Source organism: Centroberyx gerrardi, chromosome 17 (assembly GCF_048128805.1).
Source record: "Centroberyx gerrardi isolate f3 chromosome 17, fCenGer3.hap1.cur.20231027, whole genome shotgun sequence".
Taxonomy (NCBI): domain Eukaryota; kingdom Metazoa; phylum Chordata; class Actinopteri; order Beryciformes; family Berycidae; genus Centroberyx; species Centroberyx gerrardi.
Window position 1 is genome coordinate 9,791,778 of NC_136013.1, and position 23,594 is coordinate 9,815,371.

General features: G+C 42.7%; 2 protein-coding genes across 2 annotated transcripts; one reads left to right on the top strand and one right to left on the bottom strand.

Annotated features, from left to right (window-relative positions):
- Positions 1 to 355: 355 nt before the first annotated feature.
- marcksb (myristoylated alanine-rich protein kinase C substrate b) lies at positions 356 to 2,999 on the top strand. The gene is made up of 2 exons (XM_078289582.1): positions 356 to 686; positions 1,699 to 2,999. Exons 1-2 carry the CDS (start codon positions 591 to 593, stop codon positions 2,266 to 2,268), a joined length of 666 nt encoding a protein of 221 aa, XP_078145708.1. The 5' UTR covers positions 356 to 590; the 3' UTR covers positions 2,269 to 2,999.
- Positions 3,000 to 6,119: 3,120 nt separating this feature from the next.
- Positions 6,120 to 11,425, bottom strand: col10a1a (collagen, type X, alpha 1a). The gene is made up of 3 exons (XM_071902208.2): positions 11,372 to 11,425; positions 10,769 to 10,913; positions 6,120 to 8,592 (listed from the first exon to the last, which is right to left on the bottom strand). The coding sequence occupies exons 2-3, from the start codon at positions 10,896 to 10,898 to the stop codon at positions 6,758 to 6,760; spliced, it is 1,965 nt and encodes a 654-aa protein (XP_071758309.1). The 5' UTR covers positions 10,899 to 10,913; positions 11,372 to 11,425; the 3' UTR covers positions 6,120 to 6,757.
- Positions 11,426 to 23,594: the final 12,169 nt, after the last annotated feature.

Below are 23,594 nucleotides of genomic sequence, written 5' to 3' on the forward strand. Positions count from 1 at the left end.
CTATATATGAAATGTATTGTTTTTTCCAGTGTGGGATGAACAAATATTTGTGAAGTATTCCTTCCTTCAAATAAGGCGACAACTAACCCTACTGACTCAATGAAATCTGAGTTGTTTTGTAGCCGGAATAAATCAAGTTTCTGCACTTTTGGGTGGATATAAAAGCAAGTTGTTGGCCATGTTGTTGTTTCTCTCCTATTGTCCATGGCACCCCTCTCCACAACCCCCCACCCTCTGTATTTTAGTCGGACTTGTGATTGGTGGAGACGGGGTGGCTGTGTCGTCATAGCCCGAGTGCCCATTCATCAGTGGACTTGGGCGTTGTACTCCGCATCTCATTTGCGGCGGAGCCAATTTCTCCATTTACAAATTCTGCTCGAGAAAAAATTGAAAGAATTCGCGTTTCTTTAGTTGCATCCTGCGACATTTTGCAAGTTCTTATCCGTCCCGTGTGGTAATTTTGGTCTCGAGTTGATTCCCCGGCTTCGGTTTGAGAAGGAGGTCTCAGCGTTTGACTTGAATTTTGGAAGGAGGCTTGCGGTCTTTGTTCATTCATTTGATCGGTTGGGTTCCTTTGTTGGACCAAAAGCATGGGAGCACAAATCTCCAAAACCGCTGGAAAGGAAGAAGTTGCTGCAGATAAGCCAGCAGAAGGTGCAGCTGTTGCAGCCAAGACAAATGGACAGGTAAAGGACTATATTTGGATTGTTTGATTTTATTGATCAAGTGGAATTTGGTCTCAATTTAGCAATGTGTTGCGTCAATGGCGTGCTCCATGTTCAATTTAGCGCATCCCCACGCTCACCGGTATTCAGGGAAAGTGGCCACATGTATCCATTTTCACTGGCGACTTTGTATCTGCAATTTTAAACGTTTGGCAACGAAACATTATTTCAAGTGGGGATCATTTACTGAAAGGCTTTCATTAAATTGCTACATGTTGATATTTGCTATTTGAGCATTAAGCAGGTCAGGCGCTAATCCTTTATGGAATATTTAGTTTCTTAGAGAATGGATCAAATGGCATTTCTAATTCACTGTAACCATCACACAGTTGCTCTGAGTCTCGGGCTCCATAAACATTGTGGCTGTATGTTATCCAGTGATTAAAGGGTGCATGGCAGGGTTTGTAGCCGCTCTCACTGTGGCATGGCCATTTTAAAAATGATACCACGCCTTTGTTGCCAGGTTCGAGGAAAGGGCCATGCTCCATGCGCTCATAACTCAGACCGTCAACACGTTTTAAAGAGCAGCAGGACCAGAAAGTGAAAAACGCTGTAAATGGGAAATAAAATGTATTGTTTGACGAAACGGGTCATTAAAAATTCCCAAAATTCCTATGTTCTTCCCACCGAGCCGACACGCGACGCCGCCTGGTGGATCCCGGCGGTATTGACGTCTAACCGACTAGCCTACTGCTGAAAGCCACTGATCTGTCGTCACTCTCCTAGTAACAGATGTTGCTGCAGTTTTAGGACTATTTTCCGATTGGTTACTAGTACTCTACGATCATGAATAAATATCACAGCACGCCAGATTTTGCAGGGGGCAGTCTTGCATGCACATGTTCATAGGAAGATCCTTATTTGGCCTCATAGTGGTGAGATTATGGGCAATCAGCACAGTGTAGTCCCTTTATTTAATCAGCATGGTGATGTGCATGCATAGGAGTAACATTTCTTCTGTGTTTCCTCCCAGGAGAATGGCCATGCCAAGACCAATGGGGATGCCTCTCCAGCTGCAGAGGAGGCCAACAAAGCAGATGTGCAGGCCAACGGCAGCACTCCTGCCGAGGAGGCGCCGAAGGAGCCAGCAGAGAAAGTAGAGGCTGCCGAGACCAACGGAGAGAAGGAGCCCGCCGCCACAAACGGAGAGGCTGCTGCCAAGCCAGAGGAAGGCACCCCCTCCACCAGCGAGGACGGCAAACAGAAGAAAAAGCGGTTCTCCTTCAAGAAACCCTCCTTCAAGCTCAGCGGCTTCTCCTTTAAGAAGACCAAGAAGGAATCCGAAGAGGCAGCAGAGGAGGGAGCCGCCGCCCCGACCGAAGAAGAGAAGGCCGAGTCGGAGGAGGCCGCCGCCGCCACCGCCACCGAGGAGGCCAAGCCAGCCGAGGCCGCAGAGGAGGGAGCCAAGGAGGCCGCGGCAGAGGAGCCGAAGGCCGAGGAGGTGAAGGCAGAGGGAGAGGCGGCGGAGGAGAAACCGGCCGAAGCTTCAGCTGCTGAACCGGAGACGGCAGCCAGTCCGGAGGCCCCGGCCGCCGCTGAGTAATCCTGCTGAACGAGACACCGGAACGAAGGAGTGGAGAGAACCTGTCTGAAGGAATGCGAGGACTTGTCTAAAACCAGGGATTTTTTTGTTAAATTTTTTTGTTGGTGTTTGTTTACTATTCTACAACCATTTCATCCATAATGACTGCAATGTCCTTGGCAGTGATGGACAGAAGGTGTACTGGAGAGCGTACCGCTTCCTCACTGCTCATTGGTGTTTGCATTTGTGACGTGGGTGAGCGTGTAAGTGTGAATGCGAGTGTGAATGTTTTCTACATGAAACCATGACTGTGTTGACAGGCTGGTGAATTTGACATATTTAATTGAAGTATTTGGTGCTGGGCAATTGGATGTAGCAGCTAAAGCTGTGTCTGCAAGATTGACACATTGTGATATTTAAAGGGAAAGTCCTAAACCAAGTCTTAAATGTTGTCTTTGCAGTGCACAGTTGTTTACAACTCAAGCTCAATGCTCCTGTGGACACACTACCATTCCTGAATGAACTAGTTTTAGTTAATTGTCAAAACAATAGGTGCTCATCACTTTCCATTAGATTCCACCATTTCAAGACTCTGTAGTAATGCACGTTGTATAGACTTTGATATTACTGGTTTTATGACTGAGATGTACCTAAATGACTGAAGTTTTTAACAGATTACCCATTGTAAATGAAGTTTCCTTGTTTTTCACCATTTGTAAGATTGAATAAAATTGGGAGATGTTTTAAGCAGATTTTGCATCAAGCTGTGATGACTACAACTCCACTGAAAATTATGCGTTGATTAGACTGAAAAGCACACAGGAAACGGTTAGGGGTGCAATCTTTAAACACTATCCTTTTTTGTACATAACAATGAGGCTTCACCTTATTCAAGATCGAATGTAACTGCCTACAAAATGGTATTGAGGTGTTCAGTCTATTTTCCTCGAGCACTGTGAAAGAATAAAGGAATAAAGTGTGAATTGGCACTCTGAGCTCATTTATTCACAGACGTAGCAGACATCAGAAGCTCCCATGATGGCTTTCTGCAATTTGAGTAGGTGTGAGATTTTAATCTTGGTTTTTGTGGTGGAGAGCAGTGTGTTGAGGATAATGTTCATGGGGATTGTTTGCCTTACAGCACCCTCATGTGGTGAGTGGCTGAAAGAGCTGGAGGTGAAGAGCTGCTGTTTCCATCAATCTCACCCATTCAGATCTTGATGTGAAGCAGAGAAGTTTAATCTTTAAAAAAATTGATCTCTATATTTGACTTGCCTATTTCTGAGTTATACTTGGTATCTGAGCTTTTTTAAAGGGGCATTTCACCCTCCAAAAAAACCCCAAAGGTAATGTTTCTCTCAAACATGCAGAAACTAAATCGTTTTAGAGTTATTGAGTTAATGTGAAATTGTCTACCAAACTCACAGGGAAGGCACTAAATCTTTGGGTTAACTCAATGAAATGATCTAGAAGAAAATTAAAATGACTCAAAGCTTTTGTAAAGGATACTGTTTGGAATATTATTTCTCCAGCTTATTTAATTGTTTTATATACTTAAAAGGAGTGAATAGGGTTTCATAGAAATTCAAGTAAATTCCAACCAAATATCAAATTAAGTCTGTAGTGCTAATCTTCATGGTGGGATCAATTACACCTAAGGTAAGGACAAAATAGTGAGGTGAATTTTCAGTGAAATACCCCTTTGAGACCCCTGTCAACACTTTCTACAAAATATGTGATTATGGCAAGCATATTTCCCTCCCTCACACTGCATAATTTGCAGCATGACAAAGTGAGATTTCCTCGCTGCACTTCGAATTCCTCTTCTCGGGAAATGGCTGAGCTGCTTGGAAAACAACCACAGCATAATTACGTGATAAGATTTGGGGGTTAGCTGTGTTTGCTTCAATCACAGAGCTCCTGGTTTTGCACTGTAAATGACAGTGTTCAAAACAAACATTTTTACTATGTCTAGAGCTGCCGTCATTTCAGTATCTATAGCAAACAACTGCAGTCACGGATCTAATTGATAGTTTCGCTCACCATTGACATGTTGGGAATCTTTCTAGGAAATCCAAAACCTCATGAAAACACCAGAATCTTTTTAAGAGTAGAAGAGATGGCAGCACACTTCTGCAGGGTGTTTTTAGCCGCCCACAGCTGTACCCAAGCTCATTTTAAACCGTCTATTTCCTTTGCTCCCAGATTAACCCTGTATACTGCAGCGTAGCCACCGCAAGAAGGGTGTGTTTTTTACGCATAATATTTCTGTCCCTGCTTCCCCGGACTGCATGTCCTTCTTGGACAGGATCTTGAGGTATCGGCTGCCCACCTCTGCCCCGGCGCCCCGGCCCACGCGCTGCTCACATAGTGTCCCAGCATCCCATAGTATCCCAGCATGCCACACACCACTCTTTAACAACCTCCTTCTTCCTTGGTGTGGTCCAACATTGTCTTCATTCCAGTTCATTAGCATTCATTCATTCATTCATTCATTCATTCATTCATTCTTTCTTTCTTTCTTTCTTTCTTTCTTTCTTTCTTTCTTTCTTTCAAAAAATAGACAGATGGATAGATAAATACATAGATACAGACGAATACACAGATACATAGTGGTCAGTGGCAAATGATGAAATACCAGACAGCCTACGCATTTTGAAAAACGAAAATAAATCAAAGTGTAATATTCCTCTAGGTCCAGCTGATAATTTGGGAGTGTGGTGACAGGGTTGTGGAGTGGACCGTGGCCACTGCCCCGTCTGTCTTCCTGTCTGTCCCGCCTCCGGTCCACCTCTCGCCCCGACCACAGCCCGTCTCTGAATGGTAGTCCCCTCAGCTGCTTGTGGCTTATGGCTGGCAATCCCCGGCGGTTTCCTCTGCCCAATTTACTCTCTGTTCTGTCTCCCTGGGCCCCTCACCTAACCACCATCCCTCTCTCCCAGGGAGGATCAAACAGCCTCTGCCCTGCCAAAGCACCGTCCCTGTCCTTCATCCCACCAGAACTATTTTCAGCACACACCTTCAGTCTTGCAGGGGCAAACAGCTTCTGCAAACTGTGGCTGCCACCAGCAGACAACCAATGGCTGTCATGTGGGGAAGGATTCACTTTTTACAATCCTTATCCATCCCATCTCCGATATAGGGAGTCGTGAGAATAAGCTATTACAAGAAAGTAAGCTAATACAACAACATAATACACATAAGAGTGAATAGCATACTTGATACATGTGGCTATGGCTGGTTCCCTACTTTGAGCACTATCGTTGTTAAACATGCTATCATCTGTACTTGCATGAGATAAAGATTTGTGTGGGTTTTGGCAGTATTTTAGTGTATTTTGCAGCACTTGAAAATGGAAAGTATAGGTAATTTCCAGGTATATTAATGGATCATTAATCTAGTGCTGTGCAGCAAATGCTACTACATGAGTTTGAATCCCAGCTTGTGTCATATTGCATACAAAATAGGCAGCAGGGTGGCATAGAGAGTAGGGAGATCATCTATCATCTGAAGGACTCAGGTTCAAGCTCTTGTGCTGGAAAGCATTCACCCTGCCGAAGTGTCCTTGAGCAGAACACTGAATCCCTACCAGCTGCTCTGTAGAATTTCCCTAGGAAATTAATAAAGTATCACATTAAAGTGAACTGGCTTCTCTGCTTTAACAAAATTAGGAAATTTCCAATACAATCTCCAGTGTGTAATAGTATAATTGCACCTGATCCAATAAAATGACCTATCACTTTCACATTTCAGTCACAGTGTAGTGGTTTAACATTTATTTCATGTGTGCTTTCAGGTAATTTGTCTATAAGAAATTCAGTCAGCTTTAAGTTCTTTGGGATCACATTGAAAAATTGTTACTGAGACAAAAACATTTGTTAAGACATCTTTTATTTTGGTCATTATGCGTTACATGACATAATGCATATTTAGGGATATAACAATGTTGCTGGTAAACAGTTTGTATTGGTATGACAGTATTGTTGGTGTCTTATATCATCATAATGGTCAATTTGACCATTACTATTTCACAATGTTCAAGTCACATACAAGGACAACAGGTACAACATGTTGCACAGAAAGTATTTGTGTACTTTTAATAAGATTATTGGTCACCAAAAAACAAGGTACAAAAAAAAACAAAAACAGACAAACACAAAAAAAAAGAATCACCAGTTGAAGTCAGTATAAAAGGAACAGAGTGGAAAAGAAAAATTAAGGACACAACAGTTATAACACCTCAATTTCACATGCTGTCTCCATTACAAAAGCTCACTGGTAACTTTGTGGATTGCTTCCCCCATCCCTGATAACCTGTTTTCATAAATTAGATTTCCTTCTTCTAAGCACCCATTTCTTGTATTTTTCAAGTCGAGATGCTACTATTCCTCAAAGAAGAGAGTGAACTACCTGTCTGTGTTTGGCTGAGGAAAAATTAACAGGGAGTTTACTTTAGTTTGAGAAATAGATTGCAAATTTAGTTGTTTGGCCTTTGGGAACTCCCACCGTATCACGTTGAAGCAATGAGGAACCCAGAGAAAGAGCAGTGGACATTCTCGGCAGCAAAGACGCCATTGGCCTCATCATCGGGGATCTGGACGTAGACGGTGTCCTGCTCATCGAGCAACAGGACAGCGCTACCTGACATCTGGTCCAGGAAGCCCTTGTTGTACTCATCATAAGTGAACATAACAGGCTGGCCATTCTTGTACAGAGCCACCAGGGCATGAGCTCCATTAACATGGATGCTGTAGGAGAAGTAGTAAACTCCGGGCACCTGGCAAGTGAACAGGCCACTATCAGGGTCATAGTGATTCTCGGCATTGTACACGATCTGGTCAAACTTAATGGGGGTGCCAGCAGCAGGGTAGGGAGTGGCCAGAGAGGCGGTGAAAGCAGACATGGGGGACTTGACCATAACCTCAGCAACTCCCATGCTCTTCTCAAACATAACCTCACCAGGAGGACCGGGGGGGCCGGGGGGACCGGCTGGGCCCTCGGCTCCATCGGCGCCGGAGTCACCGGTCTGACCAGGGGGACCCTGAGGTCCAGGGACACCCTTAGCAGCCAAGCCAGCAGGTCCGGGAGCACCAGGGGCACCTGGGTGTCCCTTCAGGCCATTAGCACCAGCGGGACCAGAAGGCCCAGCAGGTCCTCTGGCACCTGGAGCGCCATCAGAACCAGAGGCACCATTTTCACCTGCACGGCCGGGAAGACCTTTGGGCCCAGCGGGGCCAGGAATACCTGGGGCACCTGGGGTACCTGGGGCACCGAGGTCACCTTTGCTACCTGTAGCTCCAGTGGCTCCTCTGGGGCCAGTGGGGCCAGCTGTGCCTGGATAACCCTGCTTGCCTGGGAAACCCTGTGCTCCCTGATCTCCCTTGTATCCCTTAGGTCCCTGAGCTCCGGTTGCACCTGCATCACCTTTAGGGCCAGAAGGGCCGCCCTCACCTGGGAAACCTACTGGACCCTGAGGGCCAGTTGCACCAGTGGCTCCAGTTGAACCAGTAGCACCAGTGGCTCCAGTTGCACCTTGCTCACCCTTTCCACCTGGGGCACCTGTGGCACCTGTAACTCCCCTGTCTCCCTTCTGTCCATTTGCACCTGGCTTGCCATATCCGGGGACTCCAGGGGCACCAGTGGCTCCAGCAGGTCCCTGGTGGCCTTTAGGACCACCTGGGCCGGGCATACCTGGGGCTCCGTTCTCACCTGGTTTACCTGGCATACCTACACCAGGGGCACCAGTGTGGCCTTTGGGTCCCTGTGGTCCCATGGGACCAGAGCTACCATCCCTACCTGGGCTACCTGACTTTCCTGGCTCACCGGGCATACCTGCCTTTCCTGGCTTTCCAACTCCGGACTGACCAGGGGCTCCAGTTGCACCCGTAGGTCCAACAGGTCCTGAATCACCCTGAGGTCCGGTTGCTCCCACCCCTCTATCACCCTTAGCTCCTGGCAGACCAGGTACACCTGGATGTCCCTTCAGACCGGGCTCTCCCCTGGGTCCACTTCCTCCGGGCAGACCTGAAGGTCCGGGCTTGCCAGTAGCGGAGAGGCCAGCGGGTCCGGGGCTTCCAGAAGGTCCGGGCATTCCTCTGGGTCCCTGAGCACCGGGGGCTCCAGTGTCTCCCTGAGCACCGTGGGCACCAGGGATGCCAGGCTTGCCAGGTCCACCTGCGGATCCAGGCTTGCCTGCGATAGAGTGGCCAGCAGGTCCCTGGGGTCCAGGAGGTCCTTGGGGTCCAGGCTCACCAGTGGCATCCTCACCTGGTTCGCCAGGAGGGCCAGCGGGTCCCTCAGGGCCGGGCTCACCTGGGGCACCAGGCTCACCTGCCACTGACACAACTGTGAAGAATAAAACAGAGATCCTCATCAATACCTCAAAAAAACAAAAAACAACAACAAAGAACAAAATAACATCCTATATAATAACAACTGAAACTGTAACCACAGTGGATTTTCTTAAAAGCTCCAAGTTGTGTATTATTATTACTATGAATGTAACATTGCATTATAATGGTATAATAGGCCTATAATAGTAAAGTAACGCCTTTGCAATTGCATACACTTGACCAAGTATGTAATTAAGGTTGTATTTCCAACCCTGTTGTACAATAACCAGTTTGCTACATTTTATAACATTGTAATTAAAGCAGTGGTCCATACACTGCAACAACATGTTACTACCATTAACATGGTAAAGACAATGCTATCATAGAGCATAAATTTAAGTTATTCTGAAGTGCTTCTACTTATATTCCATTAAAGTGCCAAACAGTAGCAGAACATGGTTGTACTGGGCAGATCTCAGGTCTGAGTCTGTGTGAGTATGAATGAGTGTGTGGCAGCATGTTGTTGAAAAAGAACATTTCAAAAGAATAAGTAAAAGCATTTGTCTTATTATGTCCCCTGTTATGTCCTGTACTATGTACTAAAACACAATAATAGTATCTGTTGCAAGATAATCTATTCATTCAATGATATTTGATGCTGAAGAGGAGGTGGGGCAAGTCTTGTGCTCTGGGTTGCCAGTCACTCACTCACTGAGTCATGTCATCAACTCCTTCCTCAAACCCTGAGCTCTTAAAAACTTGCAAATAATTTTTGAAATTTGTCTTTCCTGCCAAGTTTGGTATCATATTTAATTGCTGTTTTTTATATAGTGGAGTTCAAAGAGTTTGAGTGAAAACTCCAGGGGACTTGTTTGTGAAACCGTATGTCTAAATGAGAGGGAGTCTTTTTTAATTTGCTGCCTTAATGTGGTCACATGCTGTCAAGTGCAAAAGGCATCACTGCTTGGCCGACCGTAGCCTAGTTTGGATAAAGCTGAACAGATGTTTCTACTTCTGTGTGAGGCAGGCACACCCAAACAAACCACACTGCTGGGTGACTGGACTGTAATTGTCAGTAACAAACTAAAAATAATCCAGCACGAGGCACATAGTTTATAGCTACTTTCTCAAATAAAAATAGCACTATTTAGATATGCACAAAAGTAATAATGCAAATTTTGTGTTGCATGTAAGCCAACACACTACAACATGTACTAATATCAATCTCTCTATTGTCTTCAGTAAAGTAAAGAATCCTAGAAAGTTTGTAGATTGTGAACTTTTTCAGCTTAAATGACTAAAGTGAGATATATGCTAAATCTACTAAAAAGAATGAATCTAAAAAGTGCAGCTCAAATTTCATGACAACAGTATGGCCATCAAAATGTTAGATATCACTAGAGGGAGATATTAACCTAAATTCACCCTAACATTGATATGAAAAACATGAGCTACTCCTCATTGCAACTCAACAGTGCTGATGATACAGTGAACACTTTGTACCAGACAGCCAATAAAAGCAGTTACAGCGATGCACAGAGAAATGTGAAAAATCTGAAAAAAAAAAAAGTTTCTTAAAGTGTCTGTCATGTTAACTGTCATGAAAAAGCCCCAAATGCAAGTCATTTGAGAAAGGTTAAATGTAAAAGAATAAGTAAAAGCCTCAGTAAAACTACAATAACTGTAAGAAAGGATCGAAGTTAGATGCAGTTATTTAACTTCATCCTATCCTTCCAGAGAAAGAAAGGACTGCAAAGCTGCACACCCTATAAATAAGCGCTGTTATGCAAATTCATAATCTAAACGGACTATGCAATTGGACAAGCATCCGCACCCTCACAGCCAATCAGAGCACAAGATGGTTCTAGAGCAAATTGGAATTCAAGTTTCAAAGTCGAGCGAGTAGAGTGCGGCCGCCTGTGGCCCGCCTCTGTCTGGGTGTCTACTCTCTTCCTATTGGCCAGGACAGAGATGCTCATGCCCTAGCTGGAGATCCAAAGGTAAGAGGCAGGATCGTAGAGAGAGTGGGTGAAATGTTGTTTGCAAAGAGAGGAATTATTGAGTGCGGATGTATGTGAAGAAGGTTTGCCTGTAGTGGCAACTTCTGTGAGGGCAGAGTTGACATGAAAAAACAGATTGCAGGGAACAAAGACAGTTTGTAGAGACAGCAGGAGGCTGCAGTTTCTTACCATGGCTCTTCACAGAGTAGGGCTGGTACTGAGGAGCGGCCTTCACCATCTTCTTCACCACGTATCTCTCTCCGTGGGCAGCTGTTAAGGCCACCATGAAGAGGAGGATGCTTGCTACACGTATGTCCATTTTCAAAGGTCAAATCTGCAAAAGGAACAGGGAGACATTTAGGACAACCAGCCTCTTTGCATGGAGTGTCAGCAAGGTTGTTCAAGCAGTTTCTTTCTCTCTAGTTCTGCGTTTTCTTTCTAAACTTAAAAACTTTCTCAACTAAATCTACAAGTTTTACATCTTTACAGAAAACTCTATGAACAGCAAATGCAAGTAAAGCACAAAAAAAGCAGCTAAGTTAAGAGTAACAGGTTTAGATTTCAATGCTAGATCTCAGCATTCTGGATCCTCCACTGGCACTTCAGTGGAGGATCCAAGCAGCACCCACGCTGCTCAGCTCAGAGCCGGAGCCAAAACCCGCTTCCCTTCCCCAGCCCGCTTGCTTTCCCCTCTGGCACAGGAGCCACTGAAGGCCTGAGAAGAGCCTAAATGTTGCCTACACTCCCCCAGAGATGGAGATGTTTAGAGAGGAAGAGAAAACACACACATACCGGCATCCAAAGAAGAGGAAAAAAAATCTCTTCAGCACCAGTAAGCTGCTGGTGCTGCTGTATATCCTTAGGGTAGGAGCACAACTGAGGATATGCTGCCTTCGAGTACAATGATGTGGGTATTTATACCATATCTGCCCCTCGCATCATTAAAAAAAAAAAAAAGCCCCCACCGCACAAGTACCTCCCTCCTTCTGAGCTAGGCTGTAATTAGCAGACAGATCTGCCCAAAGCAGGCATGTCACATCAGGGTGCCTCCATGTCTTGAATATCCAGACACATGATTATCACTTATTTCAGTCTTCTTCTCAACTACAGAATCATCAAGTTCAAGCAAAAACAGCAGTAAATAAATAAATAGAGAAGAGTGACATGCTGTTTTGGCTGGGGATAAAATTAAAGAAACTTTTTAAATTTAGTTGGACTTTTAATATTTTCGCTTTTTTTTTTTTTTTTTAGCAACATTTATATTTTTCACATGTTCAGGACATGTTTATATTTATAAGTGTTTATAAGACCCCCTCTATAAATATTCCAACATGTGAATATACCCAAAGAAATCTAAAAAAAAAAAAAAAAAGATTTCTAGGGGCACCTACATTGCTTCACAAAGCTGGCATTGAGGATGTACAGTAGCAGACTCATCTCCAAATTTACATCTCCCTCAGCCTGTCGGTGTAGACTTGCCCTTTACCTCTGCTGACCGTCTGGGCACCTTCCACCCCGCCATGATAAGGTAAACAGGGGAAATGGTGGGAAATGGAAAGGTTGTGTAGAGTGCTATGGCTGAAAAGTGTTGTTTTTTACAAGTGCAAAGTCTTCACTTGGTACATTATGTGTAGCATTATTCTATGCATTTCATTTCCCTCCAGGATCAAAAATATCTATCTATCTATTTATCTATCTGTCTGTCTGTCTTTCTCTATCTATCTATCTATCTATCTATCTATCTATCTATCTATCTGTCTGTCTGTCTGTCTGTCTTTATCTATCTATCTATCTATCTATCTGTCTGTCTGTCTGTCTGTCTGTCTGTCTGTCTATCTGTCTGTCTGTCTGTCTGTCTGTCTGTCTGTCTGTCTATCTATCTATCTATCTATCTATCTGTCTGTCTGTCTGTCTGTCTGTCTGTCTGTCTTTCTATCTATCTATCTATCTATCTGTCTGTCTGTCTGTCTGTCTGTCTGTCTATCTATCTATCTATCTGTCTGTCTGTCTGTCTATCTATCTATCTATCCACTCCTCCATCGACAAGTCTTTTGAAAGAATGCCCAGATTTTTTTTTTAAATACTTAATGCATCTCAGCAGCAATAACAAGATTGAGGTTTCAATAACAACATGGCAATTAATTCTATCTGTCTATCATCACAATTGTGCCTGATGTAGTACATCGTCTGAATTGTACATATTTTTAGCTTTTCATCCTGAGATAAACAAAGTATCCTGGATATTATTTGGTCAGCTTGTCTTTGCGGCTAATGGAGGACAGAGAGGCTTTGATTTTCGGTCACTATTTCAGGACGAACAGTTTATAGTCCTTAAGTTGCGTATTTTTGTAAGTGTTTCACCCTCGAAACAACTAATAAAGCTATATAAAGAGCTGCTGGAAAAGACATTTGGGCCTGTTTCTGTCCCTGCCTTGTGAATGCGAGGCAGTGTGTGGCGGCCGTCGCACGCAGTACCGGCGTTTAGACACCAGAGGGCAGGTTTTACTGTTGCACCTCCACAGAGTGGGACGCTGCTGCCGAGAAGGGGCCATGCCCCTGTGGTCACTTGTTATTTTTGGTCCGCTCAGCACATATACATCATCAGAGGTTTTCGGGCCTATTCCTACAATTACAGCTGGTTTCTGTCATGATGTTGTATTTCCTCAATCAGCTATATCCTCCAGTATTATCCTCCCTCACCCTCCACCTTGCCCTGCTTACTTAGATCCTCCAACTGTAATTTCTCAATTTCAGCCCGGCCACATAGGAAATGCATACACCCAAATAATCATATGTTCTCAAACACACAAGTAGCCATAAACGATGTGTAGGGTACTCTATATTCCATCCATGGGGCCATTTATGGTACATCTCCTTCCTGTGTTCTCATGATGAATATACTGCTGACTGATGTGTGAATATGTGTGTATATTTGTGTAAAGGATGATGGTGGGGTTTACCAGGTTTCTGCACAAGGCACCTATACAACACGTGACACCGAGAGCCTTCTTTCACCGGGGCTATAATTAAAGATTCTACGACATGGAGCTTGTTTGAACTTTTCTTTCTTTTTTATTTTTCAGAATTAGACCAAATTATCTGTAATTTTCCAAAGTGCTACCTTGCAAGGCTTATAGCACTTAATCATGGTTGACAAGCATTGTTTGAGCATGCTGTTCCTGTCAAATAAAATTTTGCGATTTTACTGTAATTTCCAAATGTTTGAAATTCTGACGGGAGCGAGGGTTTACAGCGAAGGTGTTGAATATCTTGGGATGATAAAGAAATGTCAGATTACACGTGAGCAGGACACGTGCGACTCAAGCAGTAAAGATGGAGGCTCACCATCAGGCAAATGTCATAAATGCCAGTCATATTTTTTATCTTGATCCCACATGTTCAGTCTTGCTATATCAGCTGAGCAAAGTCATGTTTTGCTGTATGTGTTCAGTGTTTTGCAACTGTTTTGAAGCTGAACTTCCATTTTGCTGGTGTACTAATGACTGCCACAACTTGGGCTCCATATGCTACCTATTTTGATATGTTTTAGTTATACTATATTATTTCAAAATCTCTTTATGTTTGTGCCCCAAGAGGAGGCCCGGCCATGCCAGCTTCAGTCAGATTTAGCTAAAATGACAGAGCAAGAGAGGGTGGAGTCAGGATTTTACATGTTTATAGGTTCAGATAATTTCAGTTTATTTATGTTTTTAAACAGCACAAAACCACTGCAAAGACATTCTCTGTTTTTAGTTCAATTTCTGAGGACAATGATTCATCTCTGTATCCATAAAAAAATAACAACAATCTGCATCTGCATGTCAGGAGGCAGTAACATTCATCTTGTGTCTTGGAAGGACAGTGTACCTTGGCATGAGGTGGACTCAAGTTAGCAGTGTAATTTAGATGTTGTTTATATCCTCGCAACATATTTTTTTATTTTCTAAACACGCCACTGAGTTCATTTGGGAAAGACTCAATGTTCTTGTGCTTATTGGTAGAAATGAAGACTGTGAAAGAGCATGGCAGCTTCTGTTCAACTCATTACAGTCCCACAGCTGCTTGATGTGGTCGCCAGGCTTCATTGTAATAACCATTAGGAATTAGGTTAACGGCCTTCAAATTGAAGGCCATGACGTCGCTCTCATATTGTCTGATGCCGCTCACTGTAAAATACACACATGCTTCATAGACTTGATATATGACACAAAACACTTTTACTGAATTCAAAGAATTATGAAAACTGTTAATTAGGAATATGACACACCCAAAGTCATTGAGGGCATATCAAAGCCATATGGCCTCTTATTTTATTCCCACACAGATTTCAGATTTTGTATTGTGTGTGTATGTGTGTGTGTGTGTGTGTGTGTATATGTGTGTGTACTGTAAGAGGATATTTCTATGCAAACTTTGATTGTCCTCCTGAGAAATGGTTAGACCAGAACAATTAAAACATTGCGGTGTAGCAAGTGTGGGAAGTCATGACGGGGCGATTTTTCTTATGACCTTAGTGCAGCGGTCTTCAGCTGGTGTCCTGAAGTCCAGCTGCTTGTTGGGGCCTTCCTGTGTATCTAACAACAACCCAAAGCTTTCAGGACCACTGCACAGTCTCCAGAGAATACTGCTGGACAACACTACCGGCAATGTTGGTGATGCTTGTGCTTGTACTGTATGATGATAACAGTGTCTGAAGAAAAGATTTTGCGCATTTTGTCTGTTTTTGTTCGCTCCACTGCCCAGGAATTGATGTTTCTGGTTTCTCTGCCATGCTGACCGAGCCTCAACCCACACCCAAGAGGAGAACATAATTGGCGGTTGATGTAAGGGGGCCTGACCGAGCACGTGAGTTAAGCAACAGCTAAAGATACACCATCACGGCTGGGATACAAATTTAATGTTTCAATAAACTCCACGGACCACTAAGAGCTACTTTAAGCTTTATGAATGGCAGACTTGATGGGGGCCCTCTGGAGTGATTGGTGGGGAAATTACAGGGTCCCAAAAACAAACACGGCCCAAATGGAGCCGGAAGTGGAACAGTGCTGAAGAACGGTGGCAGGCTGAAGGTTAGAGATGAGGGCTTCAGTCTGGGAGGTCACCAGTTTGAAGGCCCCAGGACGACAGGAGAAGGGGGGAGTGAGTAACGCCCGCCTGTCACTCAACAACTCCCAGGTGTGAATTTATGTAAATGGATGAATGGGAAGCAGTGTGTGGCTGAAAAATAGCATGATTGCTCTGCAGGCCTGCAATGAATGCATGAAGGTTGAAAAATAAATTTGGGGTCCCAAACACCAAATAGCTAAACCCCAATAATACACGGTGAAGAGAAAACTTTCATTTTAGGGTGTTTTAACTTGTAAATAGATGAAATTTACATTGCATTTAAGTTGGAAATAGTTGGAAATCTAAGCTCATGGCCCACCTGATTGTAATTTGTACATGTGATGTTATTGTCAGGCTGTTCTGCGCTGGACGAAGTTGCCCTCACCCAAATTTGTGAAGGCATAAACTTGCTCATTGTCGGTCAACCGCTCAACCAAATCAAGTGTTACTTTATCTCGACTGTGAAATTTGAACTTTTCTCTTTCCATAGTTTGGCCTAAGTTTATTTCTGGAAAGGCCTGACTCAGCTGCTGCTGGTTTGAAGCAACTTTTTAAATCTTTGTTTAGTAGAGGAAATCACAGTACAAGCAGCCAGAAGCTCATTTAACTAAAATACTCAGCCAGACGCTTTATGAGGTGCTGCAGAAACAGAACTTGTGCACACGATGTACTACAAAGGTAAAAAGTTCAGAATAACATTTATAGGTATTTTATTTGCATTCTTGTTCTGTTCCAACAAGGAATGCAAATTTTCTTAGAATTCAGTCTTGTCATTCATTATGTTGTAAAAAAAAATATTTCAATATGTGTTGTCTTTGAATCCTCCTGCCTTGTTCCAAGTCTCTTCAAACTTGAAAAAATTCCCAATCAAACAGAAGACAGCTTAAATGACACAACGGGAGCCAGAGGTATATGCTTATTGTGGAATCATTTAAGGATATCAAAGTTAAATAAAGCCACCTTAATGGGATTTTCGGCGCTTAAGTGTTGGTGGTGGAGTCCTGTATTTAAGGATAATGACTAATCCGAGACATCAAGCCAGTGAAAATTGCAGGTTTCACTGTCTGCATCAGGCAGTGTAAGCCATTTCACAACAAAACAAAACAAAACAAAAAAACCTGTCAATGTGTGGAAAAGTCTTTGTGAAAGGCTGTCAATTCACAAATACATTTGACTTTAACACATAGTTAGACAGTGAGGGAAAAAACACGGCACTTTCTGCGCCCGCCTCAAAGAAGAAAGGAAGTTTATACAACACAATGTCACCTCATTCGCCAAGAGCAGATACTTAGCACCGCGCCGTAATGACTTGTAGAGAGACAAGACAAGTGTTGTTTCTGTATATTTGGATCCTGCCAAGTCTGTCCAGAAATAAATGTCAGCGCTAAAATGTTAGTTAGTGCCCACACAATTCACATATCTCTCCTCCGGTACATATAGAGACATGGTGACAAGAAACCAGCCGGCGTTTAACATATGTCTTAAACAATACTGGGGTCGAGGCTTGATCCAGTGTGGTTTGGAGGCGAAGGTGGTTGGCTGTTGGAGGCTGTGTGGGAGGAAACTCTGACTGCAGCCAGAAACAGCAATCCTAACAAGTGTGTCTAAATGGGAATAAGTCCACATTATATAATGTACACATACAATATTGTGCTGTCTATTCTCTAGTAACAACATCGTAAAAATAATACCGCGAAAAGAGTGCTATTTTATAGTTTCAAAGTTGGAATTTGGTGGAAAATTAAAACAAATCAATCACACTGCGCTTGCAAAACCAATATGTAATTCTAAAATCCATAACGAGACACAAATGCACTCGTCTCTTTACAAAATTATAATACTGTGATAGAAGCTCTAATGCAACTGGTTTGTGAATTGAACTCAGATGTACTGCAGTCTACATGTGTTTCTGAATATGTGTTTGCCTACATAAAAGTTTTAAACTGGCATGCAATCTCCAAAGATTAAACATATAATACCACAATCATTCAGACAAGTGGCTTGCTACAAATGTTTTGCAGTTTGCTGTTGGTAATCCACAGACACAAGAACATCCCAGAATAAATCATGAAAATACACAAATGGAAGATTCATTCCATATGGTTTGCATGTCGGTAGCTGGCTTTTCATTATGTTTGCTTTAGGGGTTTGGTGGCCCGAACTCTTCATATTTGCAGGATATTTTGAAGAGTGGCTCTGAAGGTGGATCTTGAAAGCAGAAACACTCCTGCTGTGAGTTTGTGGAGCGCCTCACGTGGCTTCTGATTGTGGCAGGCTGTCTGACACAGCAGCCTCCAGCATATTTCTTGCCTCCTGTGTATCTTTTGAACAGCCACCAACAACGTTAAAGTTGTCTGACCACAGGTCATCTGAGACTGTCCCTGACATTTAGACACAACAAATCACAAGCCATGTAAAAAGCTCACTGTCTAAATACAGCTGTACAGTATTTGGTGGATATTTAGCCAGAAATTCAACAGAAGCTCCATAAATCAACTATGTTGGCAGTTCTGCAGGATGCTGTAAAATCAAAGGTGATTTAACCCTTTTTCACAATGAAAAGTCAGGGTTGAGCACATTTTTAAAGCAGCTATTAGACGTGCATTTATATCAAATGAGCTGTTCAGACTCCTTTTTACTTGTAACAGTGTTAAGGATGATGTACCAGAAATGTGCATATTTGTAATTCCCTGGCTTTTAACATTACATGCACTTGTTAAAAAAGGCTTTTTGTGGAAAGGTTGAGGCCGTGGCATCTAATGGGCCGAATCCTGTCTGGGTTATGATAAATCAGGTATGAGAGTCAGCTACATTATATAGATTAAAGCTACGGAAATGTAATTTTACAAATGAAAATCAGAATACCTGATTTCCTGCATGTGGGAGGTCTAGATGTTTTTTTTAATGCAAATTTATAAATATACCAGGTCTTTTTATGTGCGTGAAATGAACAGTTCACATTTCCTTCAGAGCTGATCAACCTATAATGACAGAAATAACAAATGTTTGCGGGTGGTCCCCAGGGCCAGCATTACAAAACAGAACAAAGAGTTTGTTATTTTGATGAGCCGACAGATTCTCTGTGGAAAGCCTGTTTTACTGTAAGGGCTTGTCCCATCCCAAACCAAGCCAAGTGGTCTTAAACAGAGAAAGAGAGTGAGTCATCCCGCTCTGTAATTTCAGCACAGAGCAGCTGTTTTAAGTGACCACGACTGTAGACCTGTTAACCAGGGTGATCCACATGTAAAACTTTCCCTTCCTCTTCACATAATAATTATAACGTCACTTCCCAGGACTCTCCCCCTCAATTGCAGTATGCATAGGTTTAACTACAATGACAGCTTGCAGGAGGATCTTTCTAGGACAGGCCTGATGCCTATTTTGGGTCTCTGACCTTCTTTCCCGACAAAGAGCCTCTGTTACTGTAATCTCTTCTATAATGCCTCTACCAAATCTCCTTCTTTTTTCTGGATAATGAAACTACTGTAAACACAGTTTTGAAGGTTGCAGGCTTTGCTTTTAAGGTACAGCACAGACGTTTTGCAACTATAAGCTGTAAGTGTGATAGCGTACTTCATTCTCACTGCCAACAAAGTTGGAGCTGGATAGTCAAGTTTAAATGGTGCAAGGTGATTTGCTAATTCTGCTGAATGGGACACATACAAGACTTTGAAGGAGTTTCCAATTGGTGTTTTTTCCTCAGCTATTTGCAGTGCTGTATTTCAAACAAAATCTCCAAATGTGGAAGTTTGAGGTCCTGTGGTAAAGGAAGAGAGAATTACAGTACTAATATTGGTGCACATAAACTGCACTTTTTCTCTAGTGTGTTTACATTGGTCTAGTCACATATTGGTCAAATTGCAACAGCTAGCGGTTGAATAAAACTGCGGCTGTAGCCACTGCTTGAATCCCATCTGACACCAGACAGGTGGACTCAAACTCTGTCTGGAAACTCTTGCTTTAGCATCTAAATGCTTTCTGAAGTGGGTGTCTAATAAAGGGACAGAAAATTTGATCAAATGCGTTTTCCCAAGATGGAAACAGGCTCCGCTAACAGAGTGTGTGCTGTGTGCATCTCTTTCAATGAGCCAAACCAACCATTTCCAAGCTGTAATTGCTTTGGTTGTGGCGATGAATAAAAAATCATTTTCTAAACAAATGCAAGTGCGGTATCTATTTCCACTAATGATGCATTATACAATTTAAGAGCCATTTATTCCTTTTTTGTTGAATTTCTCTCAACACACATTTGTCAAACATTTGTGTTCAGTCAGTAGGGACCAAAGACCAGGCAGACTGCGAGTGCCTCCCAATAAATATCTCTTGATAAGTTTTATTTTGGCTGCTCTGATAGCACAAGTAAGTTTTATTTTGGCTGCTCTGATAGCACAAGTAAGTTTTATTTTGGCTGCTCTGATAGCACAAGTAAGTTTTATTTTGGCTGCTCTGATAGCACAAGTAAGTTTCCCTATGGGCTGTGAGGTTCAACACAGTAGGCCCAAGGCCACAGCAAGGTGGAGCATTTGCAACAGCCTAAAAAGAGTTTGAATTTTCCTGATAATTGTGCATTTTGCTGCACAATAGCATGCTATAATTCTTCATATTTTGTCCAAACCCGAGGTCTGTACGGTTCATGATGGATTTCAGATGCTAGATCATTGCAGGCATGAGGTATTATATTACATCTCTGATGACAGAGGATCACCTTCTCTTATTACTCTGTTGTTAAATCAATGCAAATTGCATACATTTTCTGAAATAAGAGATTCCAAACCTGGATGAGACTTGTTTGATGTTTGAAATCTTATTTCTAAAACCCTATTGCTTTACTTTCAATTCATACACACAATGTGAAGCCTCTCTGTTGATTGCAGAGTTTGATCCTATCTATACCTCACAGACAAGTGGTTTGCTTCATTGAAATTAAGCTAATTATATTCCACGCCTGTACACATTCAGCCACTGTAAGCTATACTTTTACCCACTATTATCTTTCTAAGGTTCCGTGACTTCTCTGAAACACCCTCTCCAAATTAAAGGTCGGAAATGTGCCAAAACCTGACATTATAAGCTGGGAGCTTTTTTTGGGAGAGAAAAGCCGCCCAATCTCTCCAGTCTGTCAGTCAGCAAGCAAGTCTATCCCAACGTGAGATCAGCTGCCAACCGAGAGCTTAGCATAAGCTTCAGCTTGTGAAAATCCGTCTTGGTCTCTAGCTCATACACAGAGCAGGGGAGGTGAGGTGCACTGCTCTAGACCACTTAAGCTCTGATGAAATACAGCAATAAACTGTAAATGTCAATAATCACCTGGGGACAAAAAAATGGTTTGTTCAATCACACAGAGGTGCAGAGAAACACAAACTTTGACGAACACAATTTCAAAATCAACCTTACTCGGAAGGTAGCCATTTTGCAGCACTTTCAGATGACCATCACTGCAGCGCATTATACATATTATTCATACCAAACATGATATATTCATTTTTCATACACGATCTGAGTCAAATTGTATTTTATTTCTCGAAAAAAGTGGAGCTGAAATTATCCGTATAAGTCCCCGACACATAAACTCCACCCAACTGGTATTGAAGTATCTTCAAGTTTATCTGCTTATACACTATAAACAAATTAGTAACAATATAATGAAGAGATGTAATTACATTGTAATCATGCCATAATATGGATATTCCATATAATAATGCGTTAATTTATGATTGCATAACAGACGTAGAAGCAAGAGTCTTTATACCAGTTAACTTGTAACATTTGGCGCTATAATATTAAAGTTTTATTATGCATAGGGGAAAAGAGACAGTGAGCATTTGAAAGTATTTAAAGTACTTCTCGCCCCAGGAAGGGAACAGAGCCTACACATAATTTCTTAGAGAATGTACTTCACCCACATTTTATGGTTTTGAAGAACATGCTGACACTGGTTTACACATACATACATCCATGACTGTTGCTATGGTTTTGTTGCTAAGTTAAGATAAGTTACAGAGTTTGGAGTTGGTTTTGGTGATAAAACAATGGAAAGTGAGAGAGCTTTATTTAGGACGCTGTGAGTCACTGTGCTGTCACCACTGTAATCACTGCCTTTTTATTTACTGTCGTATCTGAAACCACAAGGCTTGTACTTGTGCTGAAATCTTGATGAACACCTCATTCAACGGACAATCAATCATACTACATAGAACTAGTGCTTTAGTAGCAGGCTGGAACATATGAAGGACCAATAATGAATACAGATGAGGGAAAGTTAAATGTGACAAAAGCTAAAGACTCAAAATCCTGCTATGTGGAATCCATGAACTTTAAGAACAACCATTAGCTTTTCATGTGTGGTTTTGTTTTTGTCCTGCTGGAACATCTTCTGCTCTTGGGTAATTGTTCTTTGCATCTTTTTAGATGCATGCTGATGCCCGGACACTCTGAGAAATACTGAAATACTCTCAAGTATGGGTATGTGTTGGGGCGTAAAACCACAAACTGCAGAGTTGCCGTGCAGCTTCACATCAGCTCAGAGTCGGCCTATTCTTTTGCTCTCCATGGTAGCTATGCTTCATGAAAGACTTTATGAAAGACTGGCAGTATCCTTCGTATGATACTTCCAGAGATATTCAATCTGTAGAAATAGAATTGTAATTCTATGCTAAAACACGATATACCCCTAATTTAACTGTACTCTACAGATGTGATTGGGGCTTTGATTGTTATATATAACTTTATGATAGCTCAAGGGACTTTTCCTGCACTAAAATATACATGAACTTCAGCACTAAGACTGAATGGAGCCGAGGGAGGTTAGTGCTGTTGGACTTCTTGCCCCCCATGGGCCTTTACAGTGCGGGTTACTGCAGGTTCGGTCCTAGAGAGCAGAGGGAGGGCGTCTTTGACTCCAGCGGTTGATATCAGGGGGCGCTGGGACATTTTTAACTCCCGGGCCTCTCTATTGTGGCGAAGGGTGTGTTCATCTGTGGGGAGGATTGGCGCTAAATGTCTAATTACACGTGATACTCCGTTCTCCACTTTCTCAGGGTACAGTAACAGTAACTTACAGCGGCGTTTGCTCTGTAATCAGTGATGTCAAACGCCACATGAGGCGCAGTCTCAGAGATAACGGTTAGAAACTAGTGGGGTTCCAGTGGTGAACAGCACACGTCCCTCCTGGTGACAGAGCTTTAATTATGCTAGTTTCACATGGGACAGACTGTGAAGTCGTTTTCTGTGGCACTATATCGGTCACTGGCAGCTTGCTAACTGCCCATCTTTGATTGTCAGCAACAGGTTGCTCAGAATTAAGATGTACTACTGTAGAAATCTGGGTTATGTGTATATGAGATGCATTTACATCTTATCACTGAAGTGTATGAGGTTCATTTTAAGGGAAAGTTGATAAGATCTCGTTTGAATTCGCTATTTGCTGGTCTGTCGAGATGCTAAAAAAATGTAAATTGGCAAGTGTCAAAAGTGTCGCCTCAGTTTTTTCCATGAAACCAACTGATGAGCATGTTACCTGGTCATTATTTTCCATTTGTGTGAATGGGGAGAACAATGACCCAAAGTAAGATTGGCAAAGATTCCTGACAGAGTGGCAGTTTCCTCTCAGCTTTCCACTAGTCAGCAGGAGTGTTTGGATCTATTCCCAGAAACCCAAATGAACCAGAGATGAAAGGTGCTGGACCTGGAAATGAGACGCATGTCTCCAAATTCAGGAACCAGGTGGACGACCACAACTGGACCCCTTGGGCAGGGTACTTTACTCTCCACCTGAAATTCACCCATTAGAAAAAAGCAGGGAAAGGCCTTCGATCTGATAAAAGTAATCATGGAGGCCTGTGAAAAACAGATAGGGTGCCAAGAAGTCTTTACTTTCCAAAAACTCTCATTCTTTATCCAAAACGGAGTC

Bases quoted from the DNA above. Each gene is read 5' to 3' on its own strand.
- marcksb (XM_078289582.1), top strand. From the start codon at position 591: ATGGGAGCACAAATCTCCAAAACCGCTGGAAAGGAAGAAGTTGCTGCA. The intron at 687-1,698 runs GTAAAGGACTAT...GTTTCCTCCCAG, and splicing joins CAGCCAAGACAAATGGACAG to GAGAATGGCCATGCCAAGAC.
- col10a1a (XM_071902208.2), bottom strand. From the start codon at position 10,898: ATGGACATACGTGTAGCAAGCATCCTCCTCTTCATGGTGGCCTTAACA. The intron at 8,593-10,768 runs GTAAGAAACTGC...TATTCTTCACAG, and splicing joins CTACTCTGTGAAGAGCCATG to TTGTGTCAGTGGCAGGTGAG.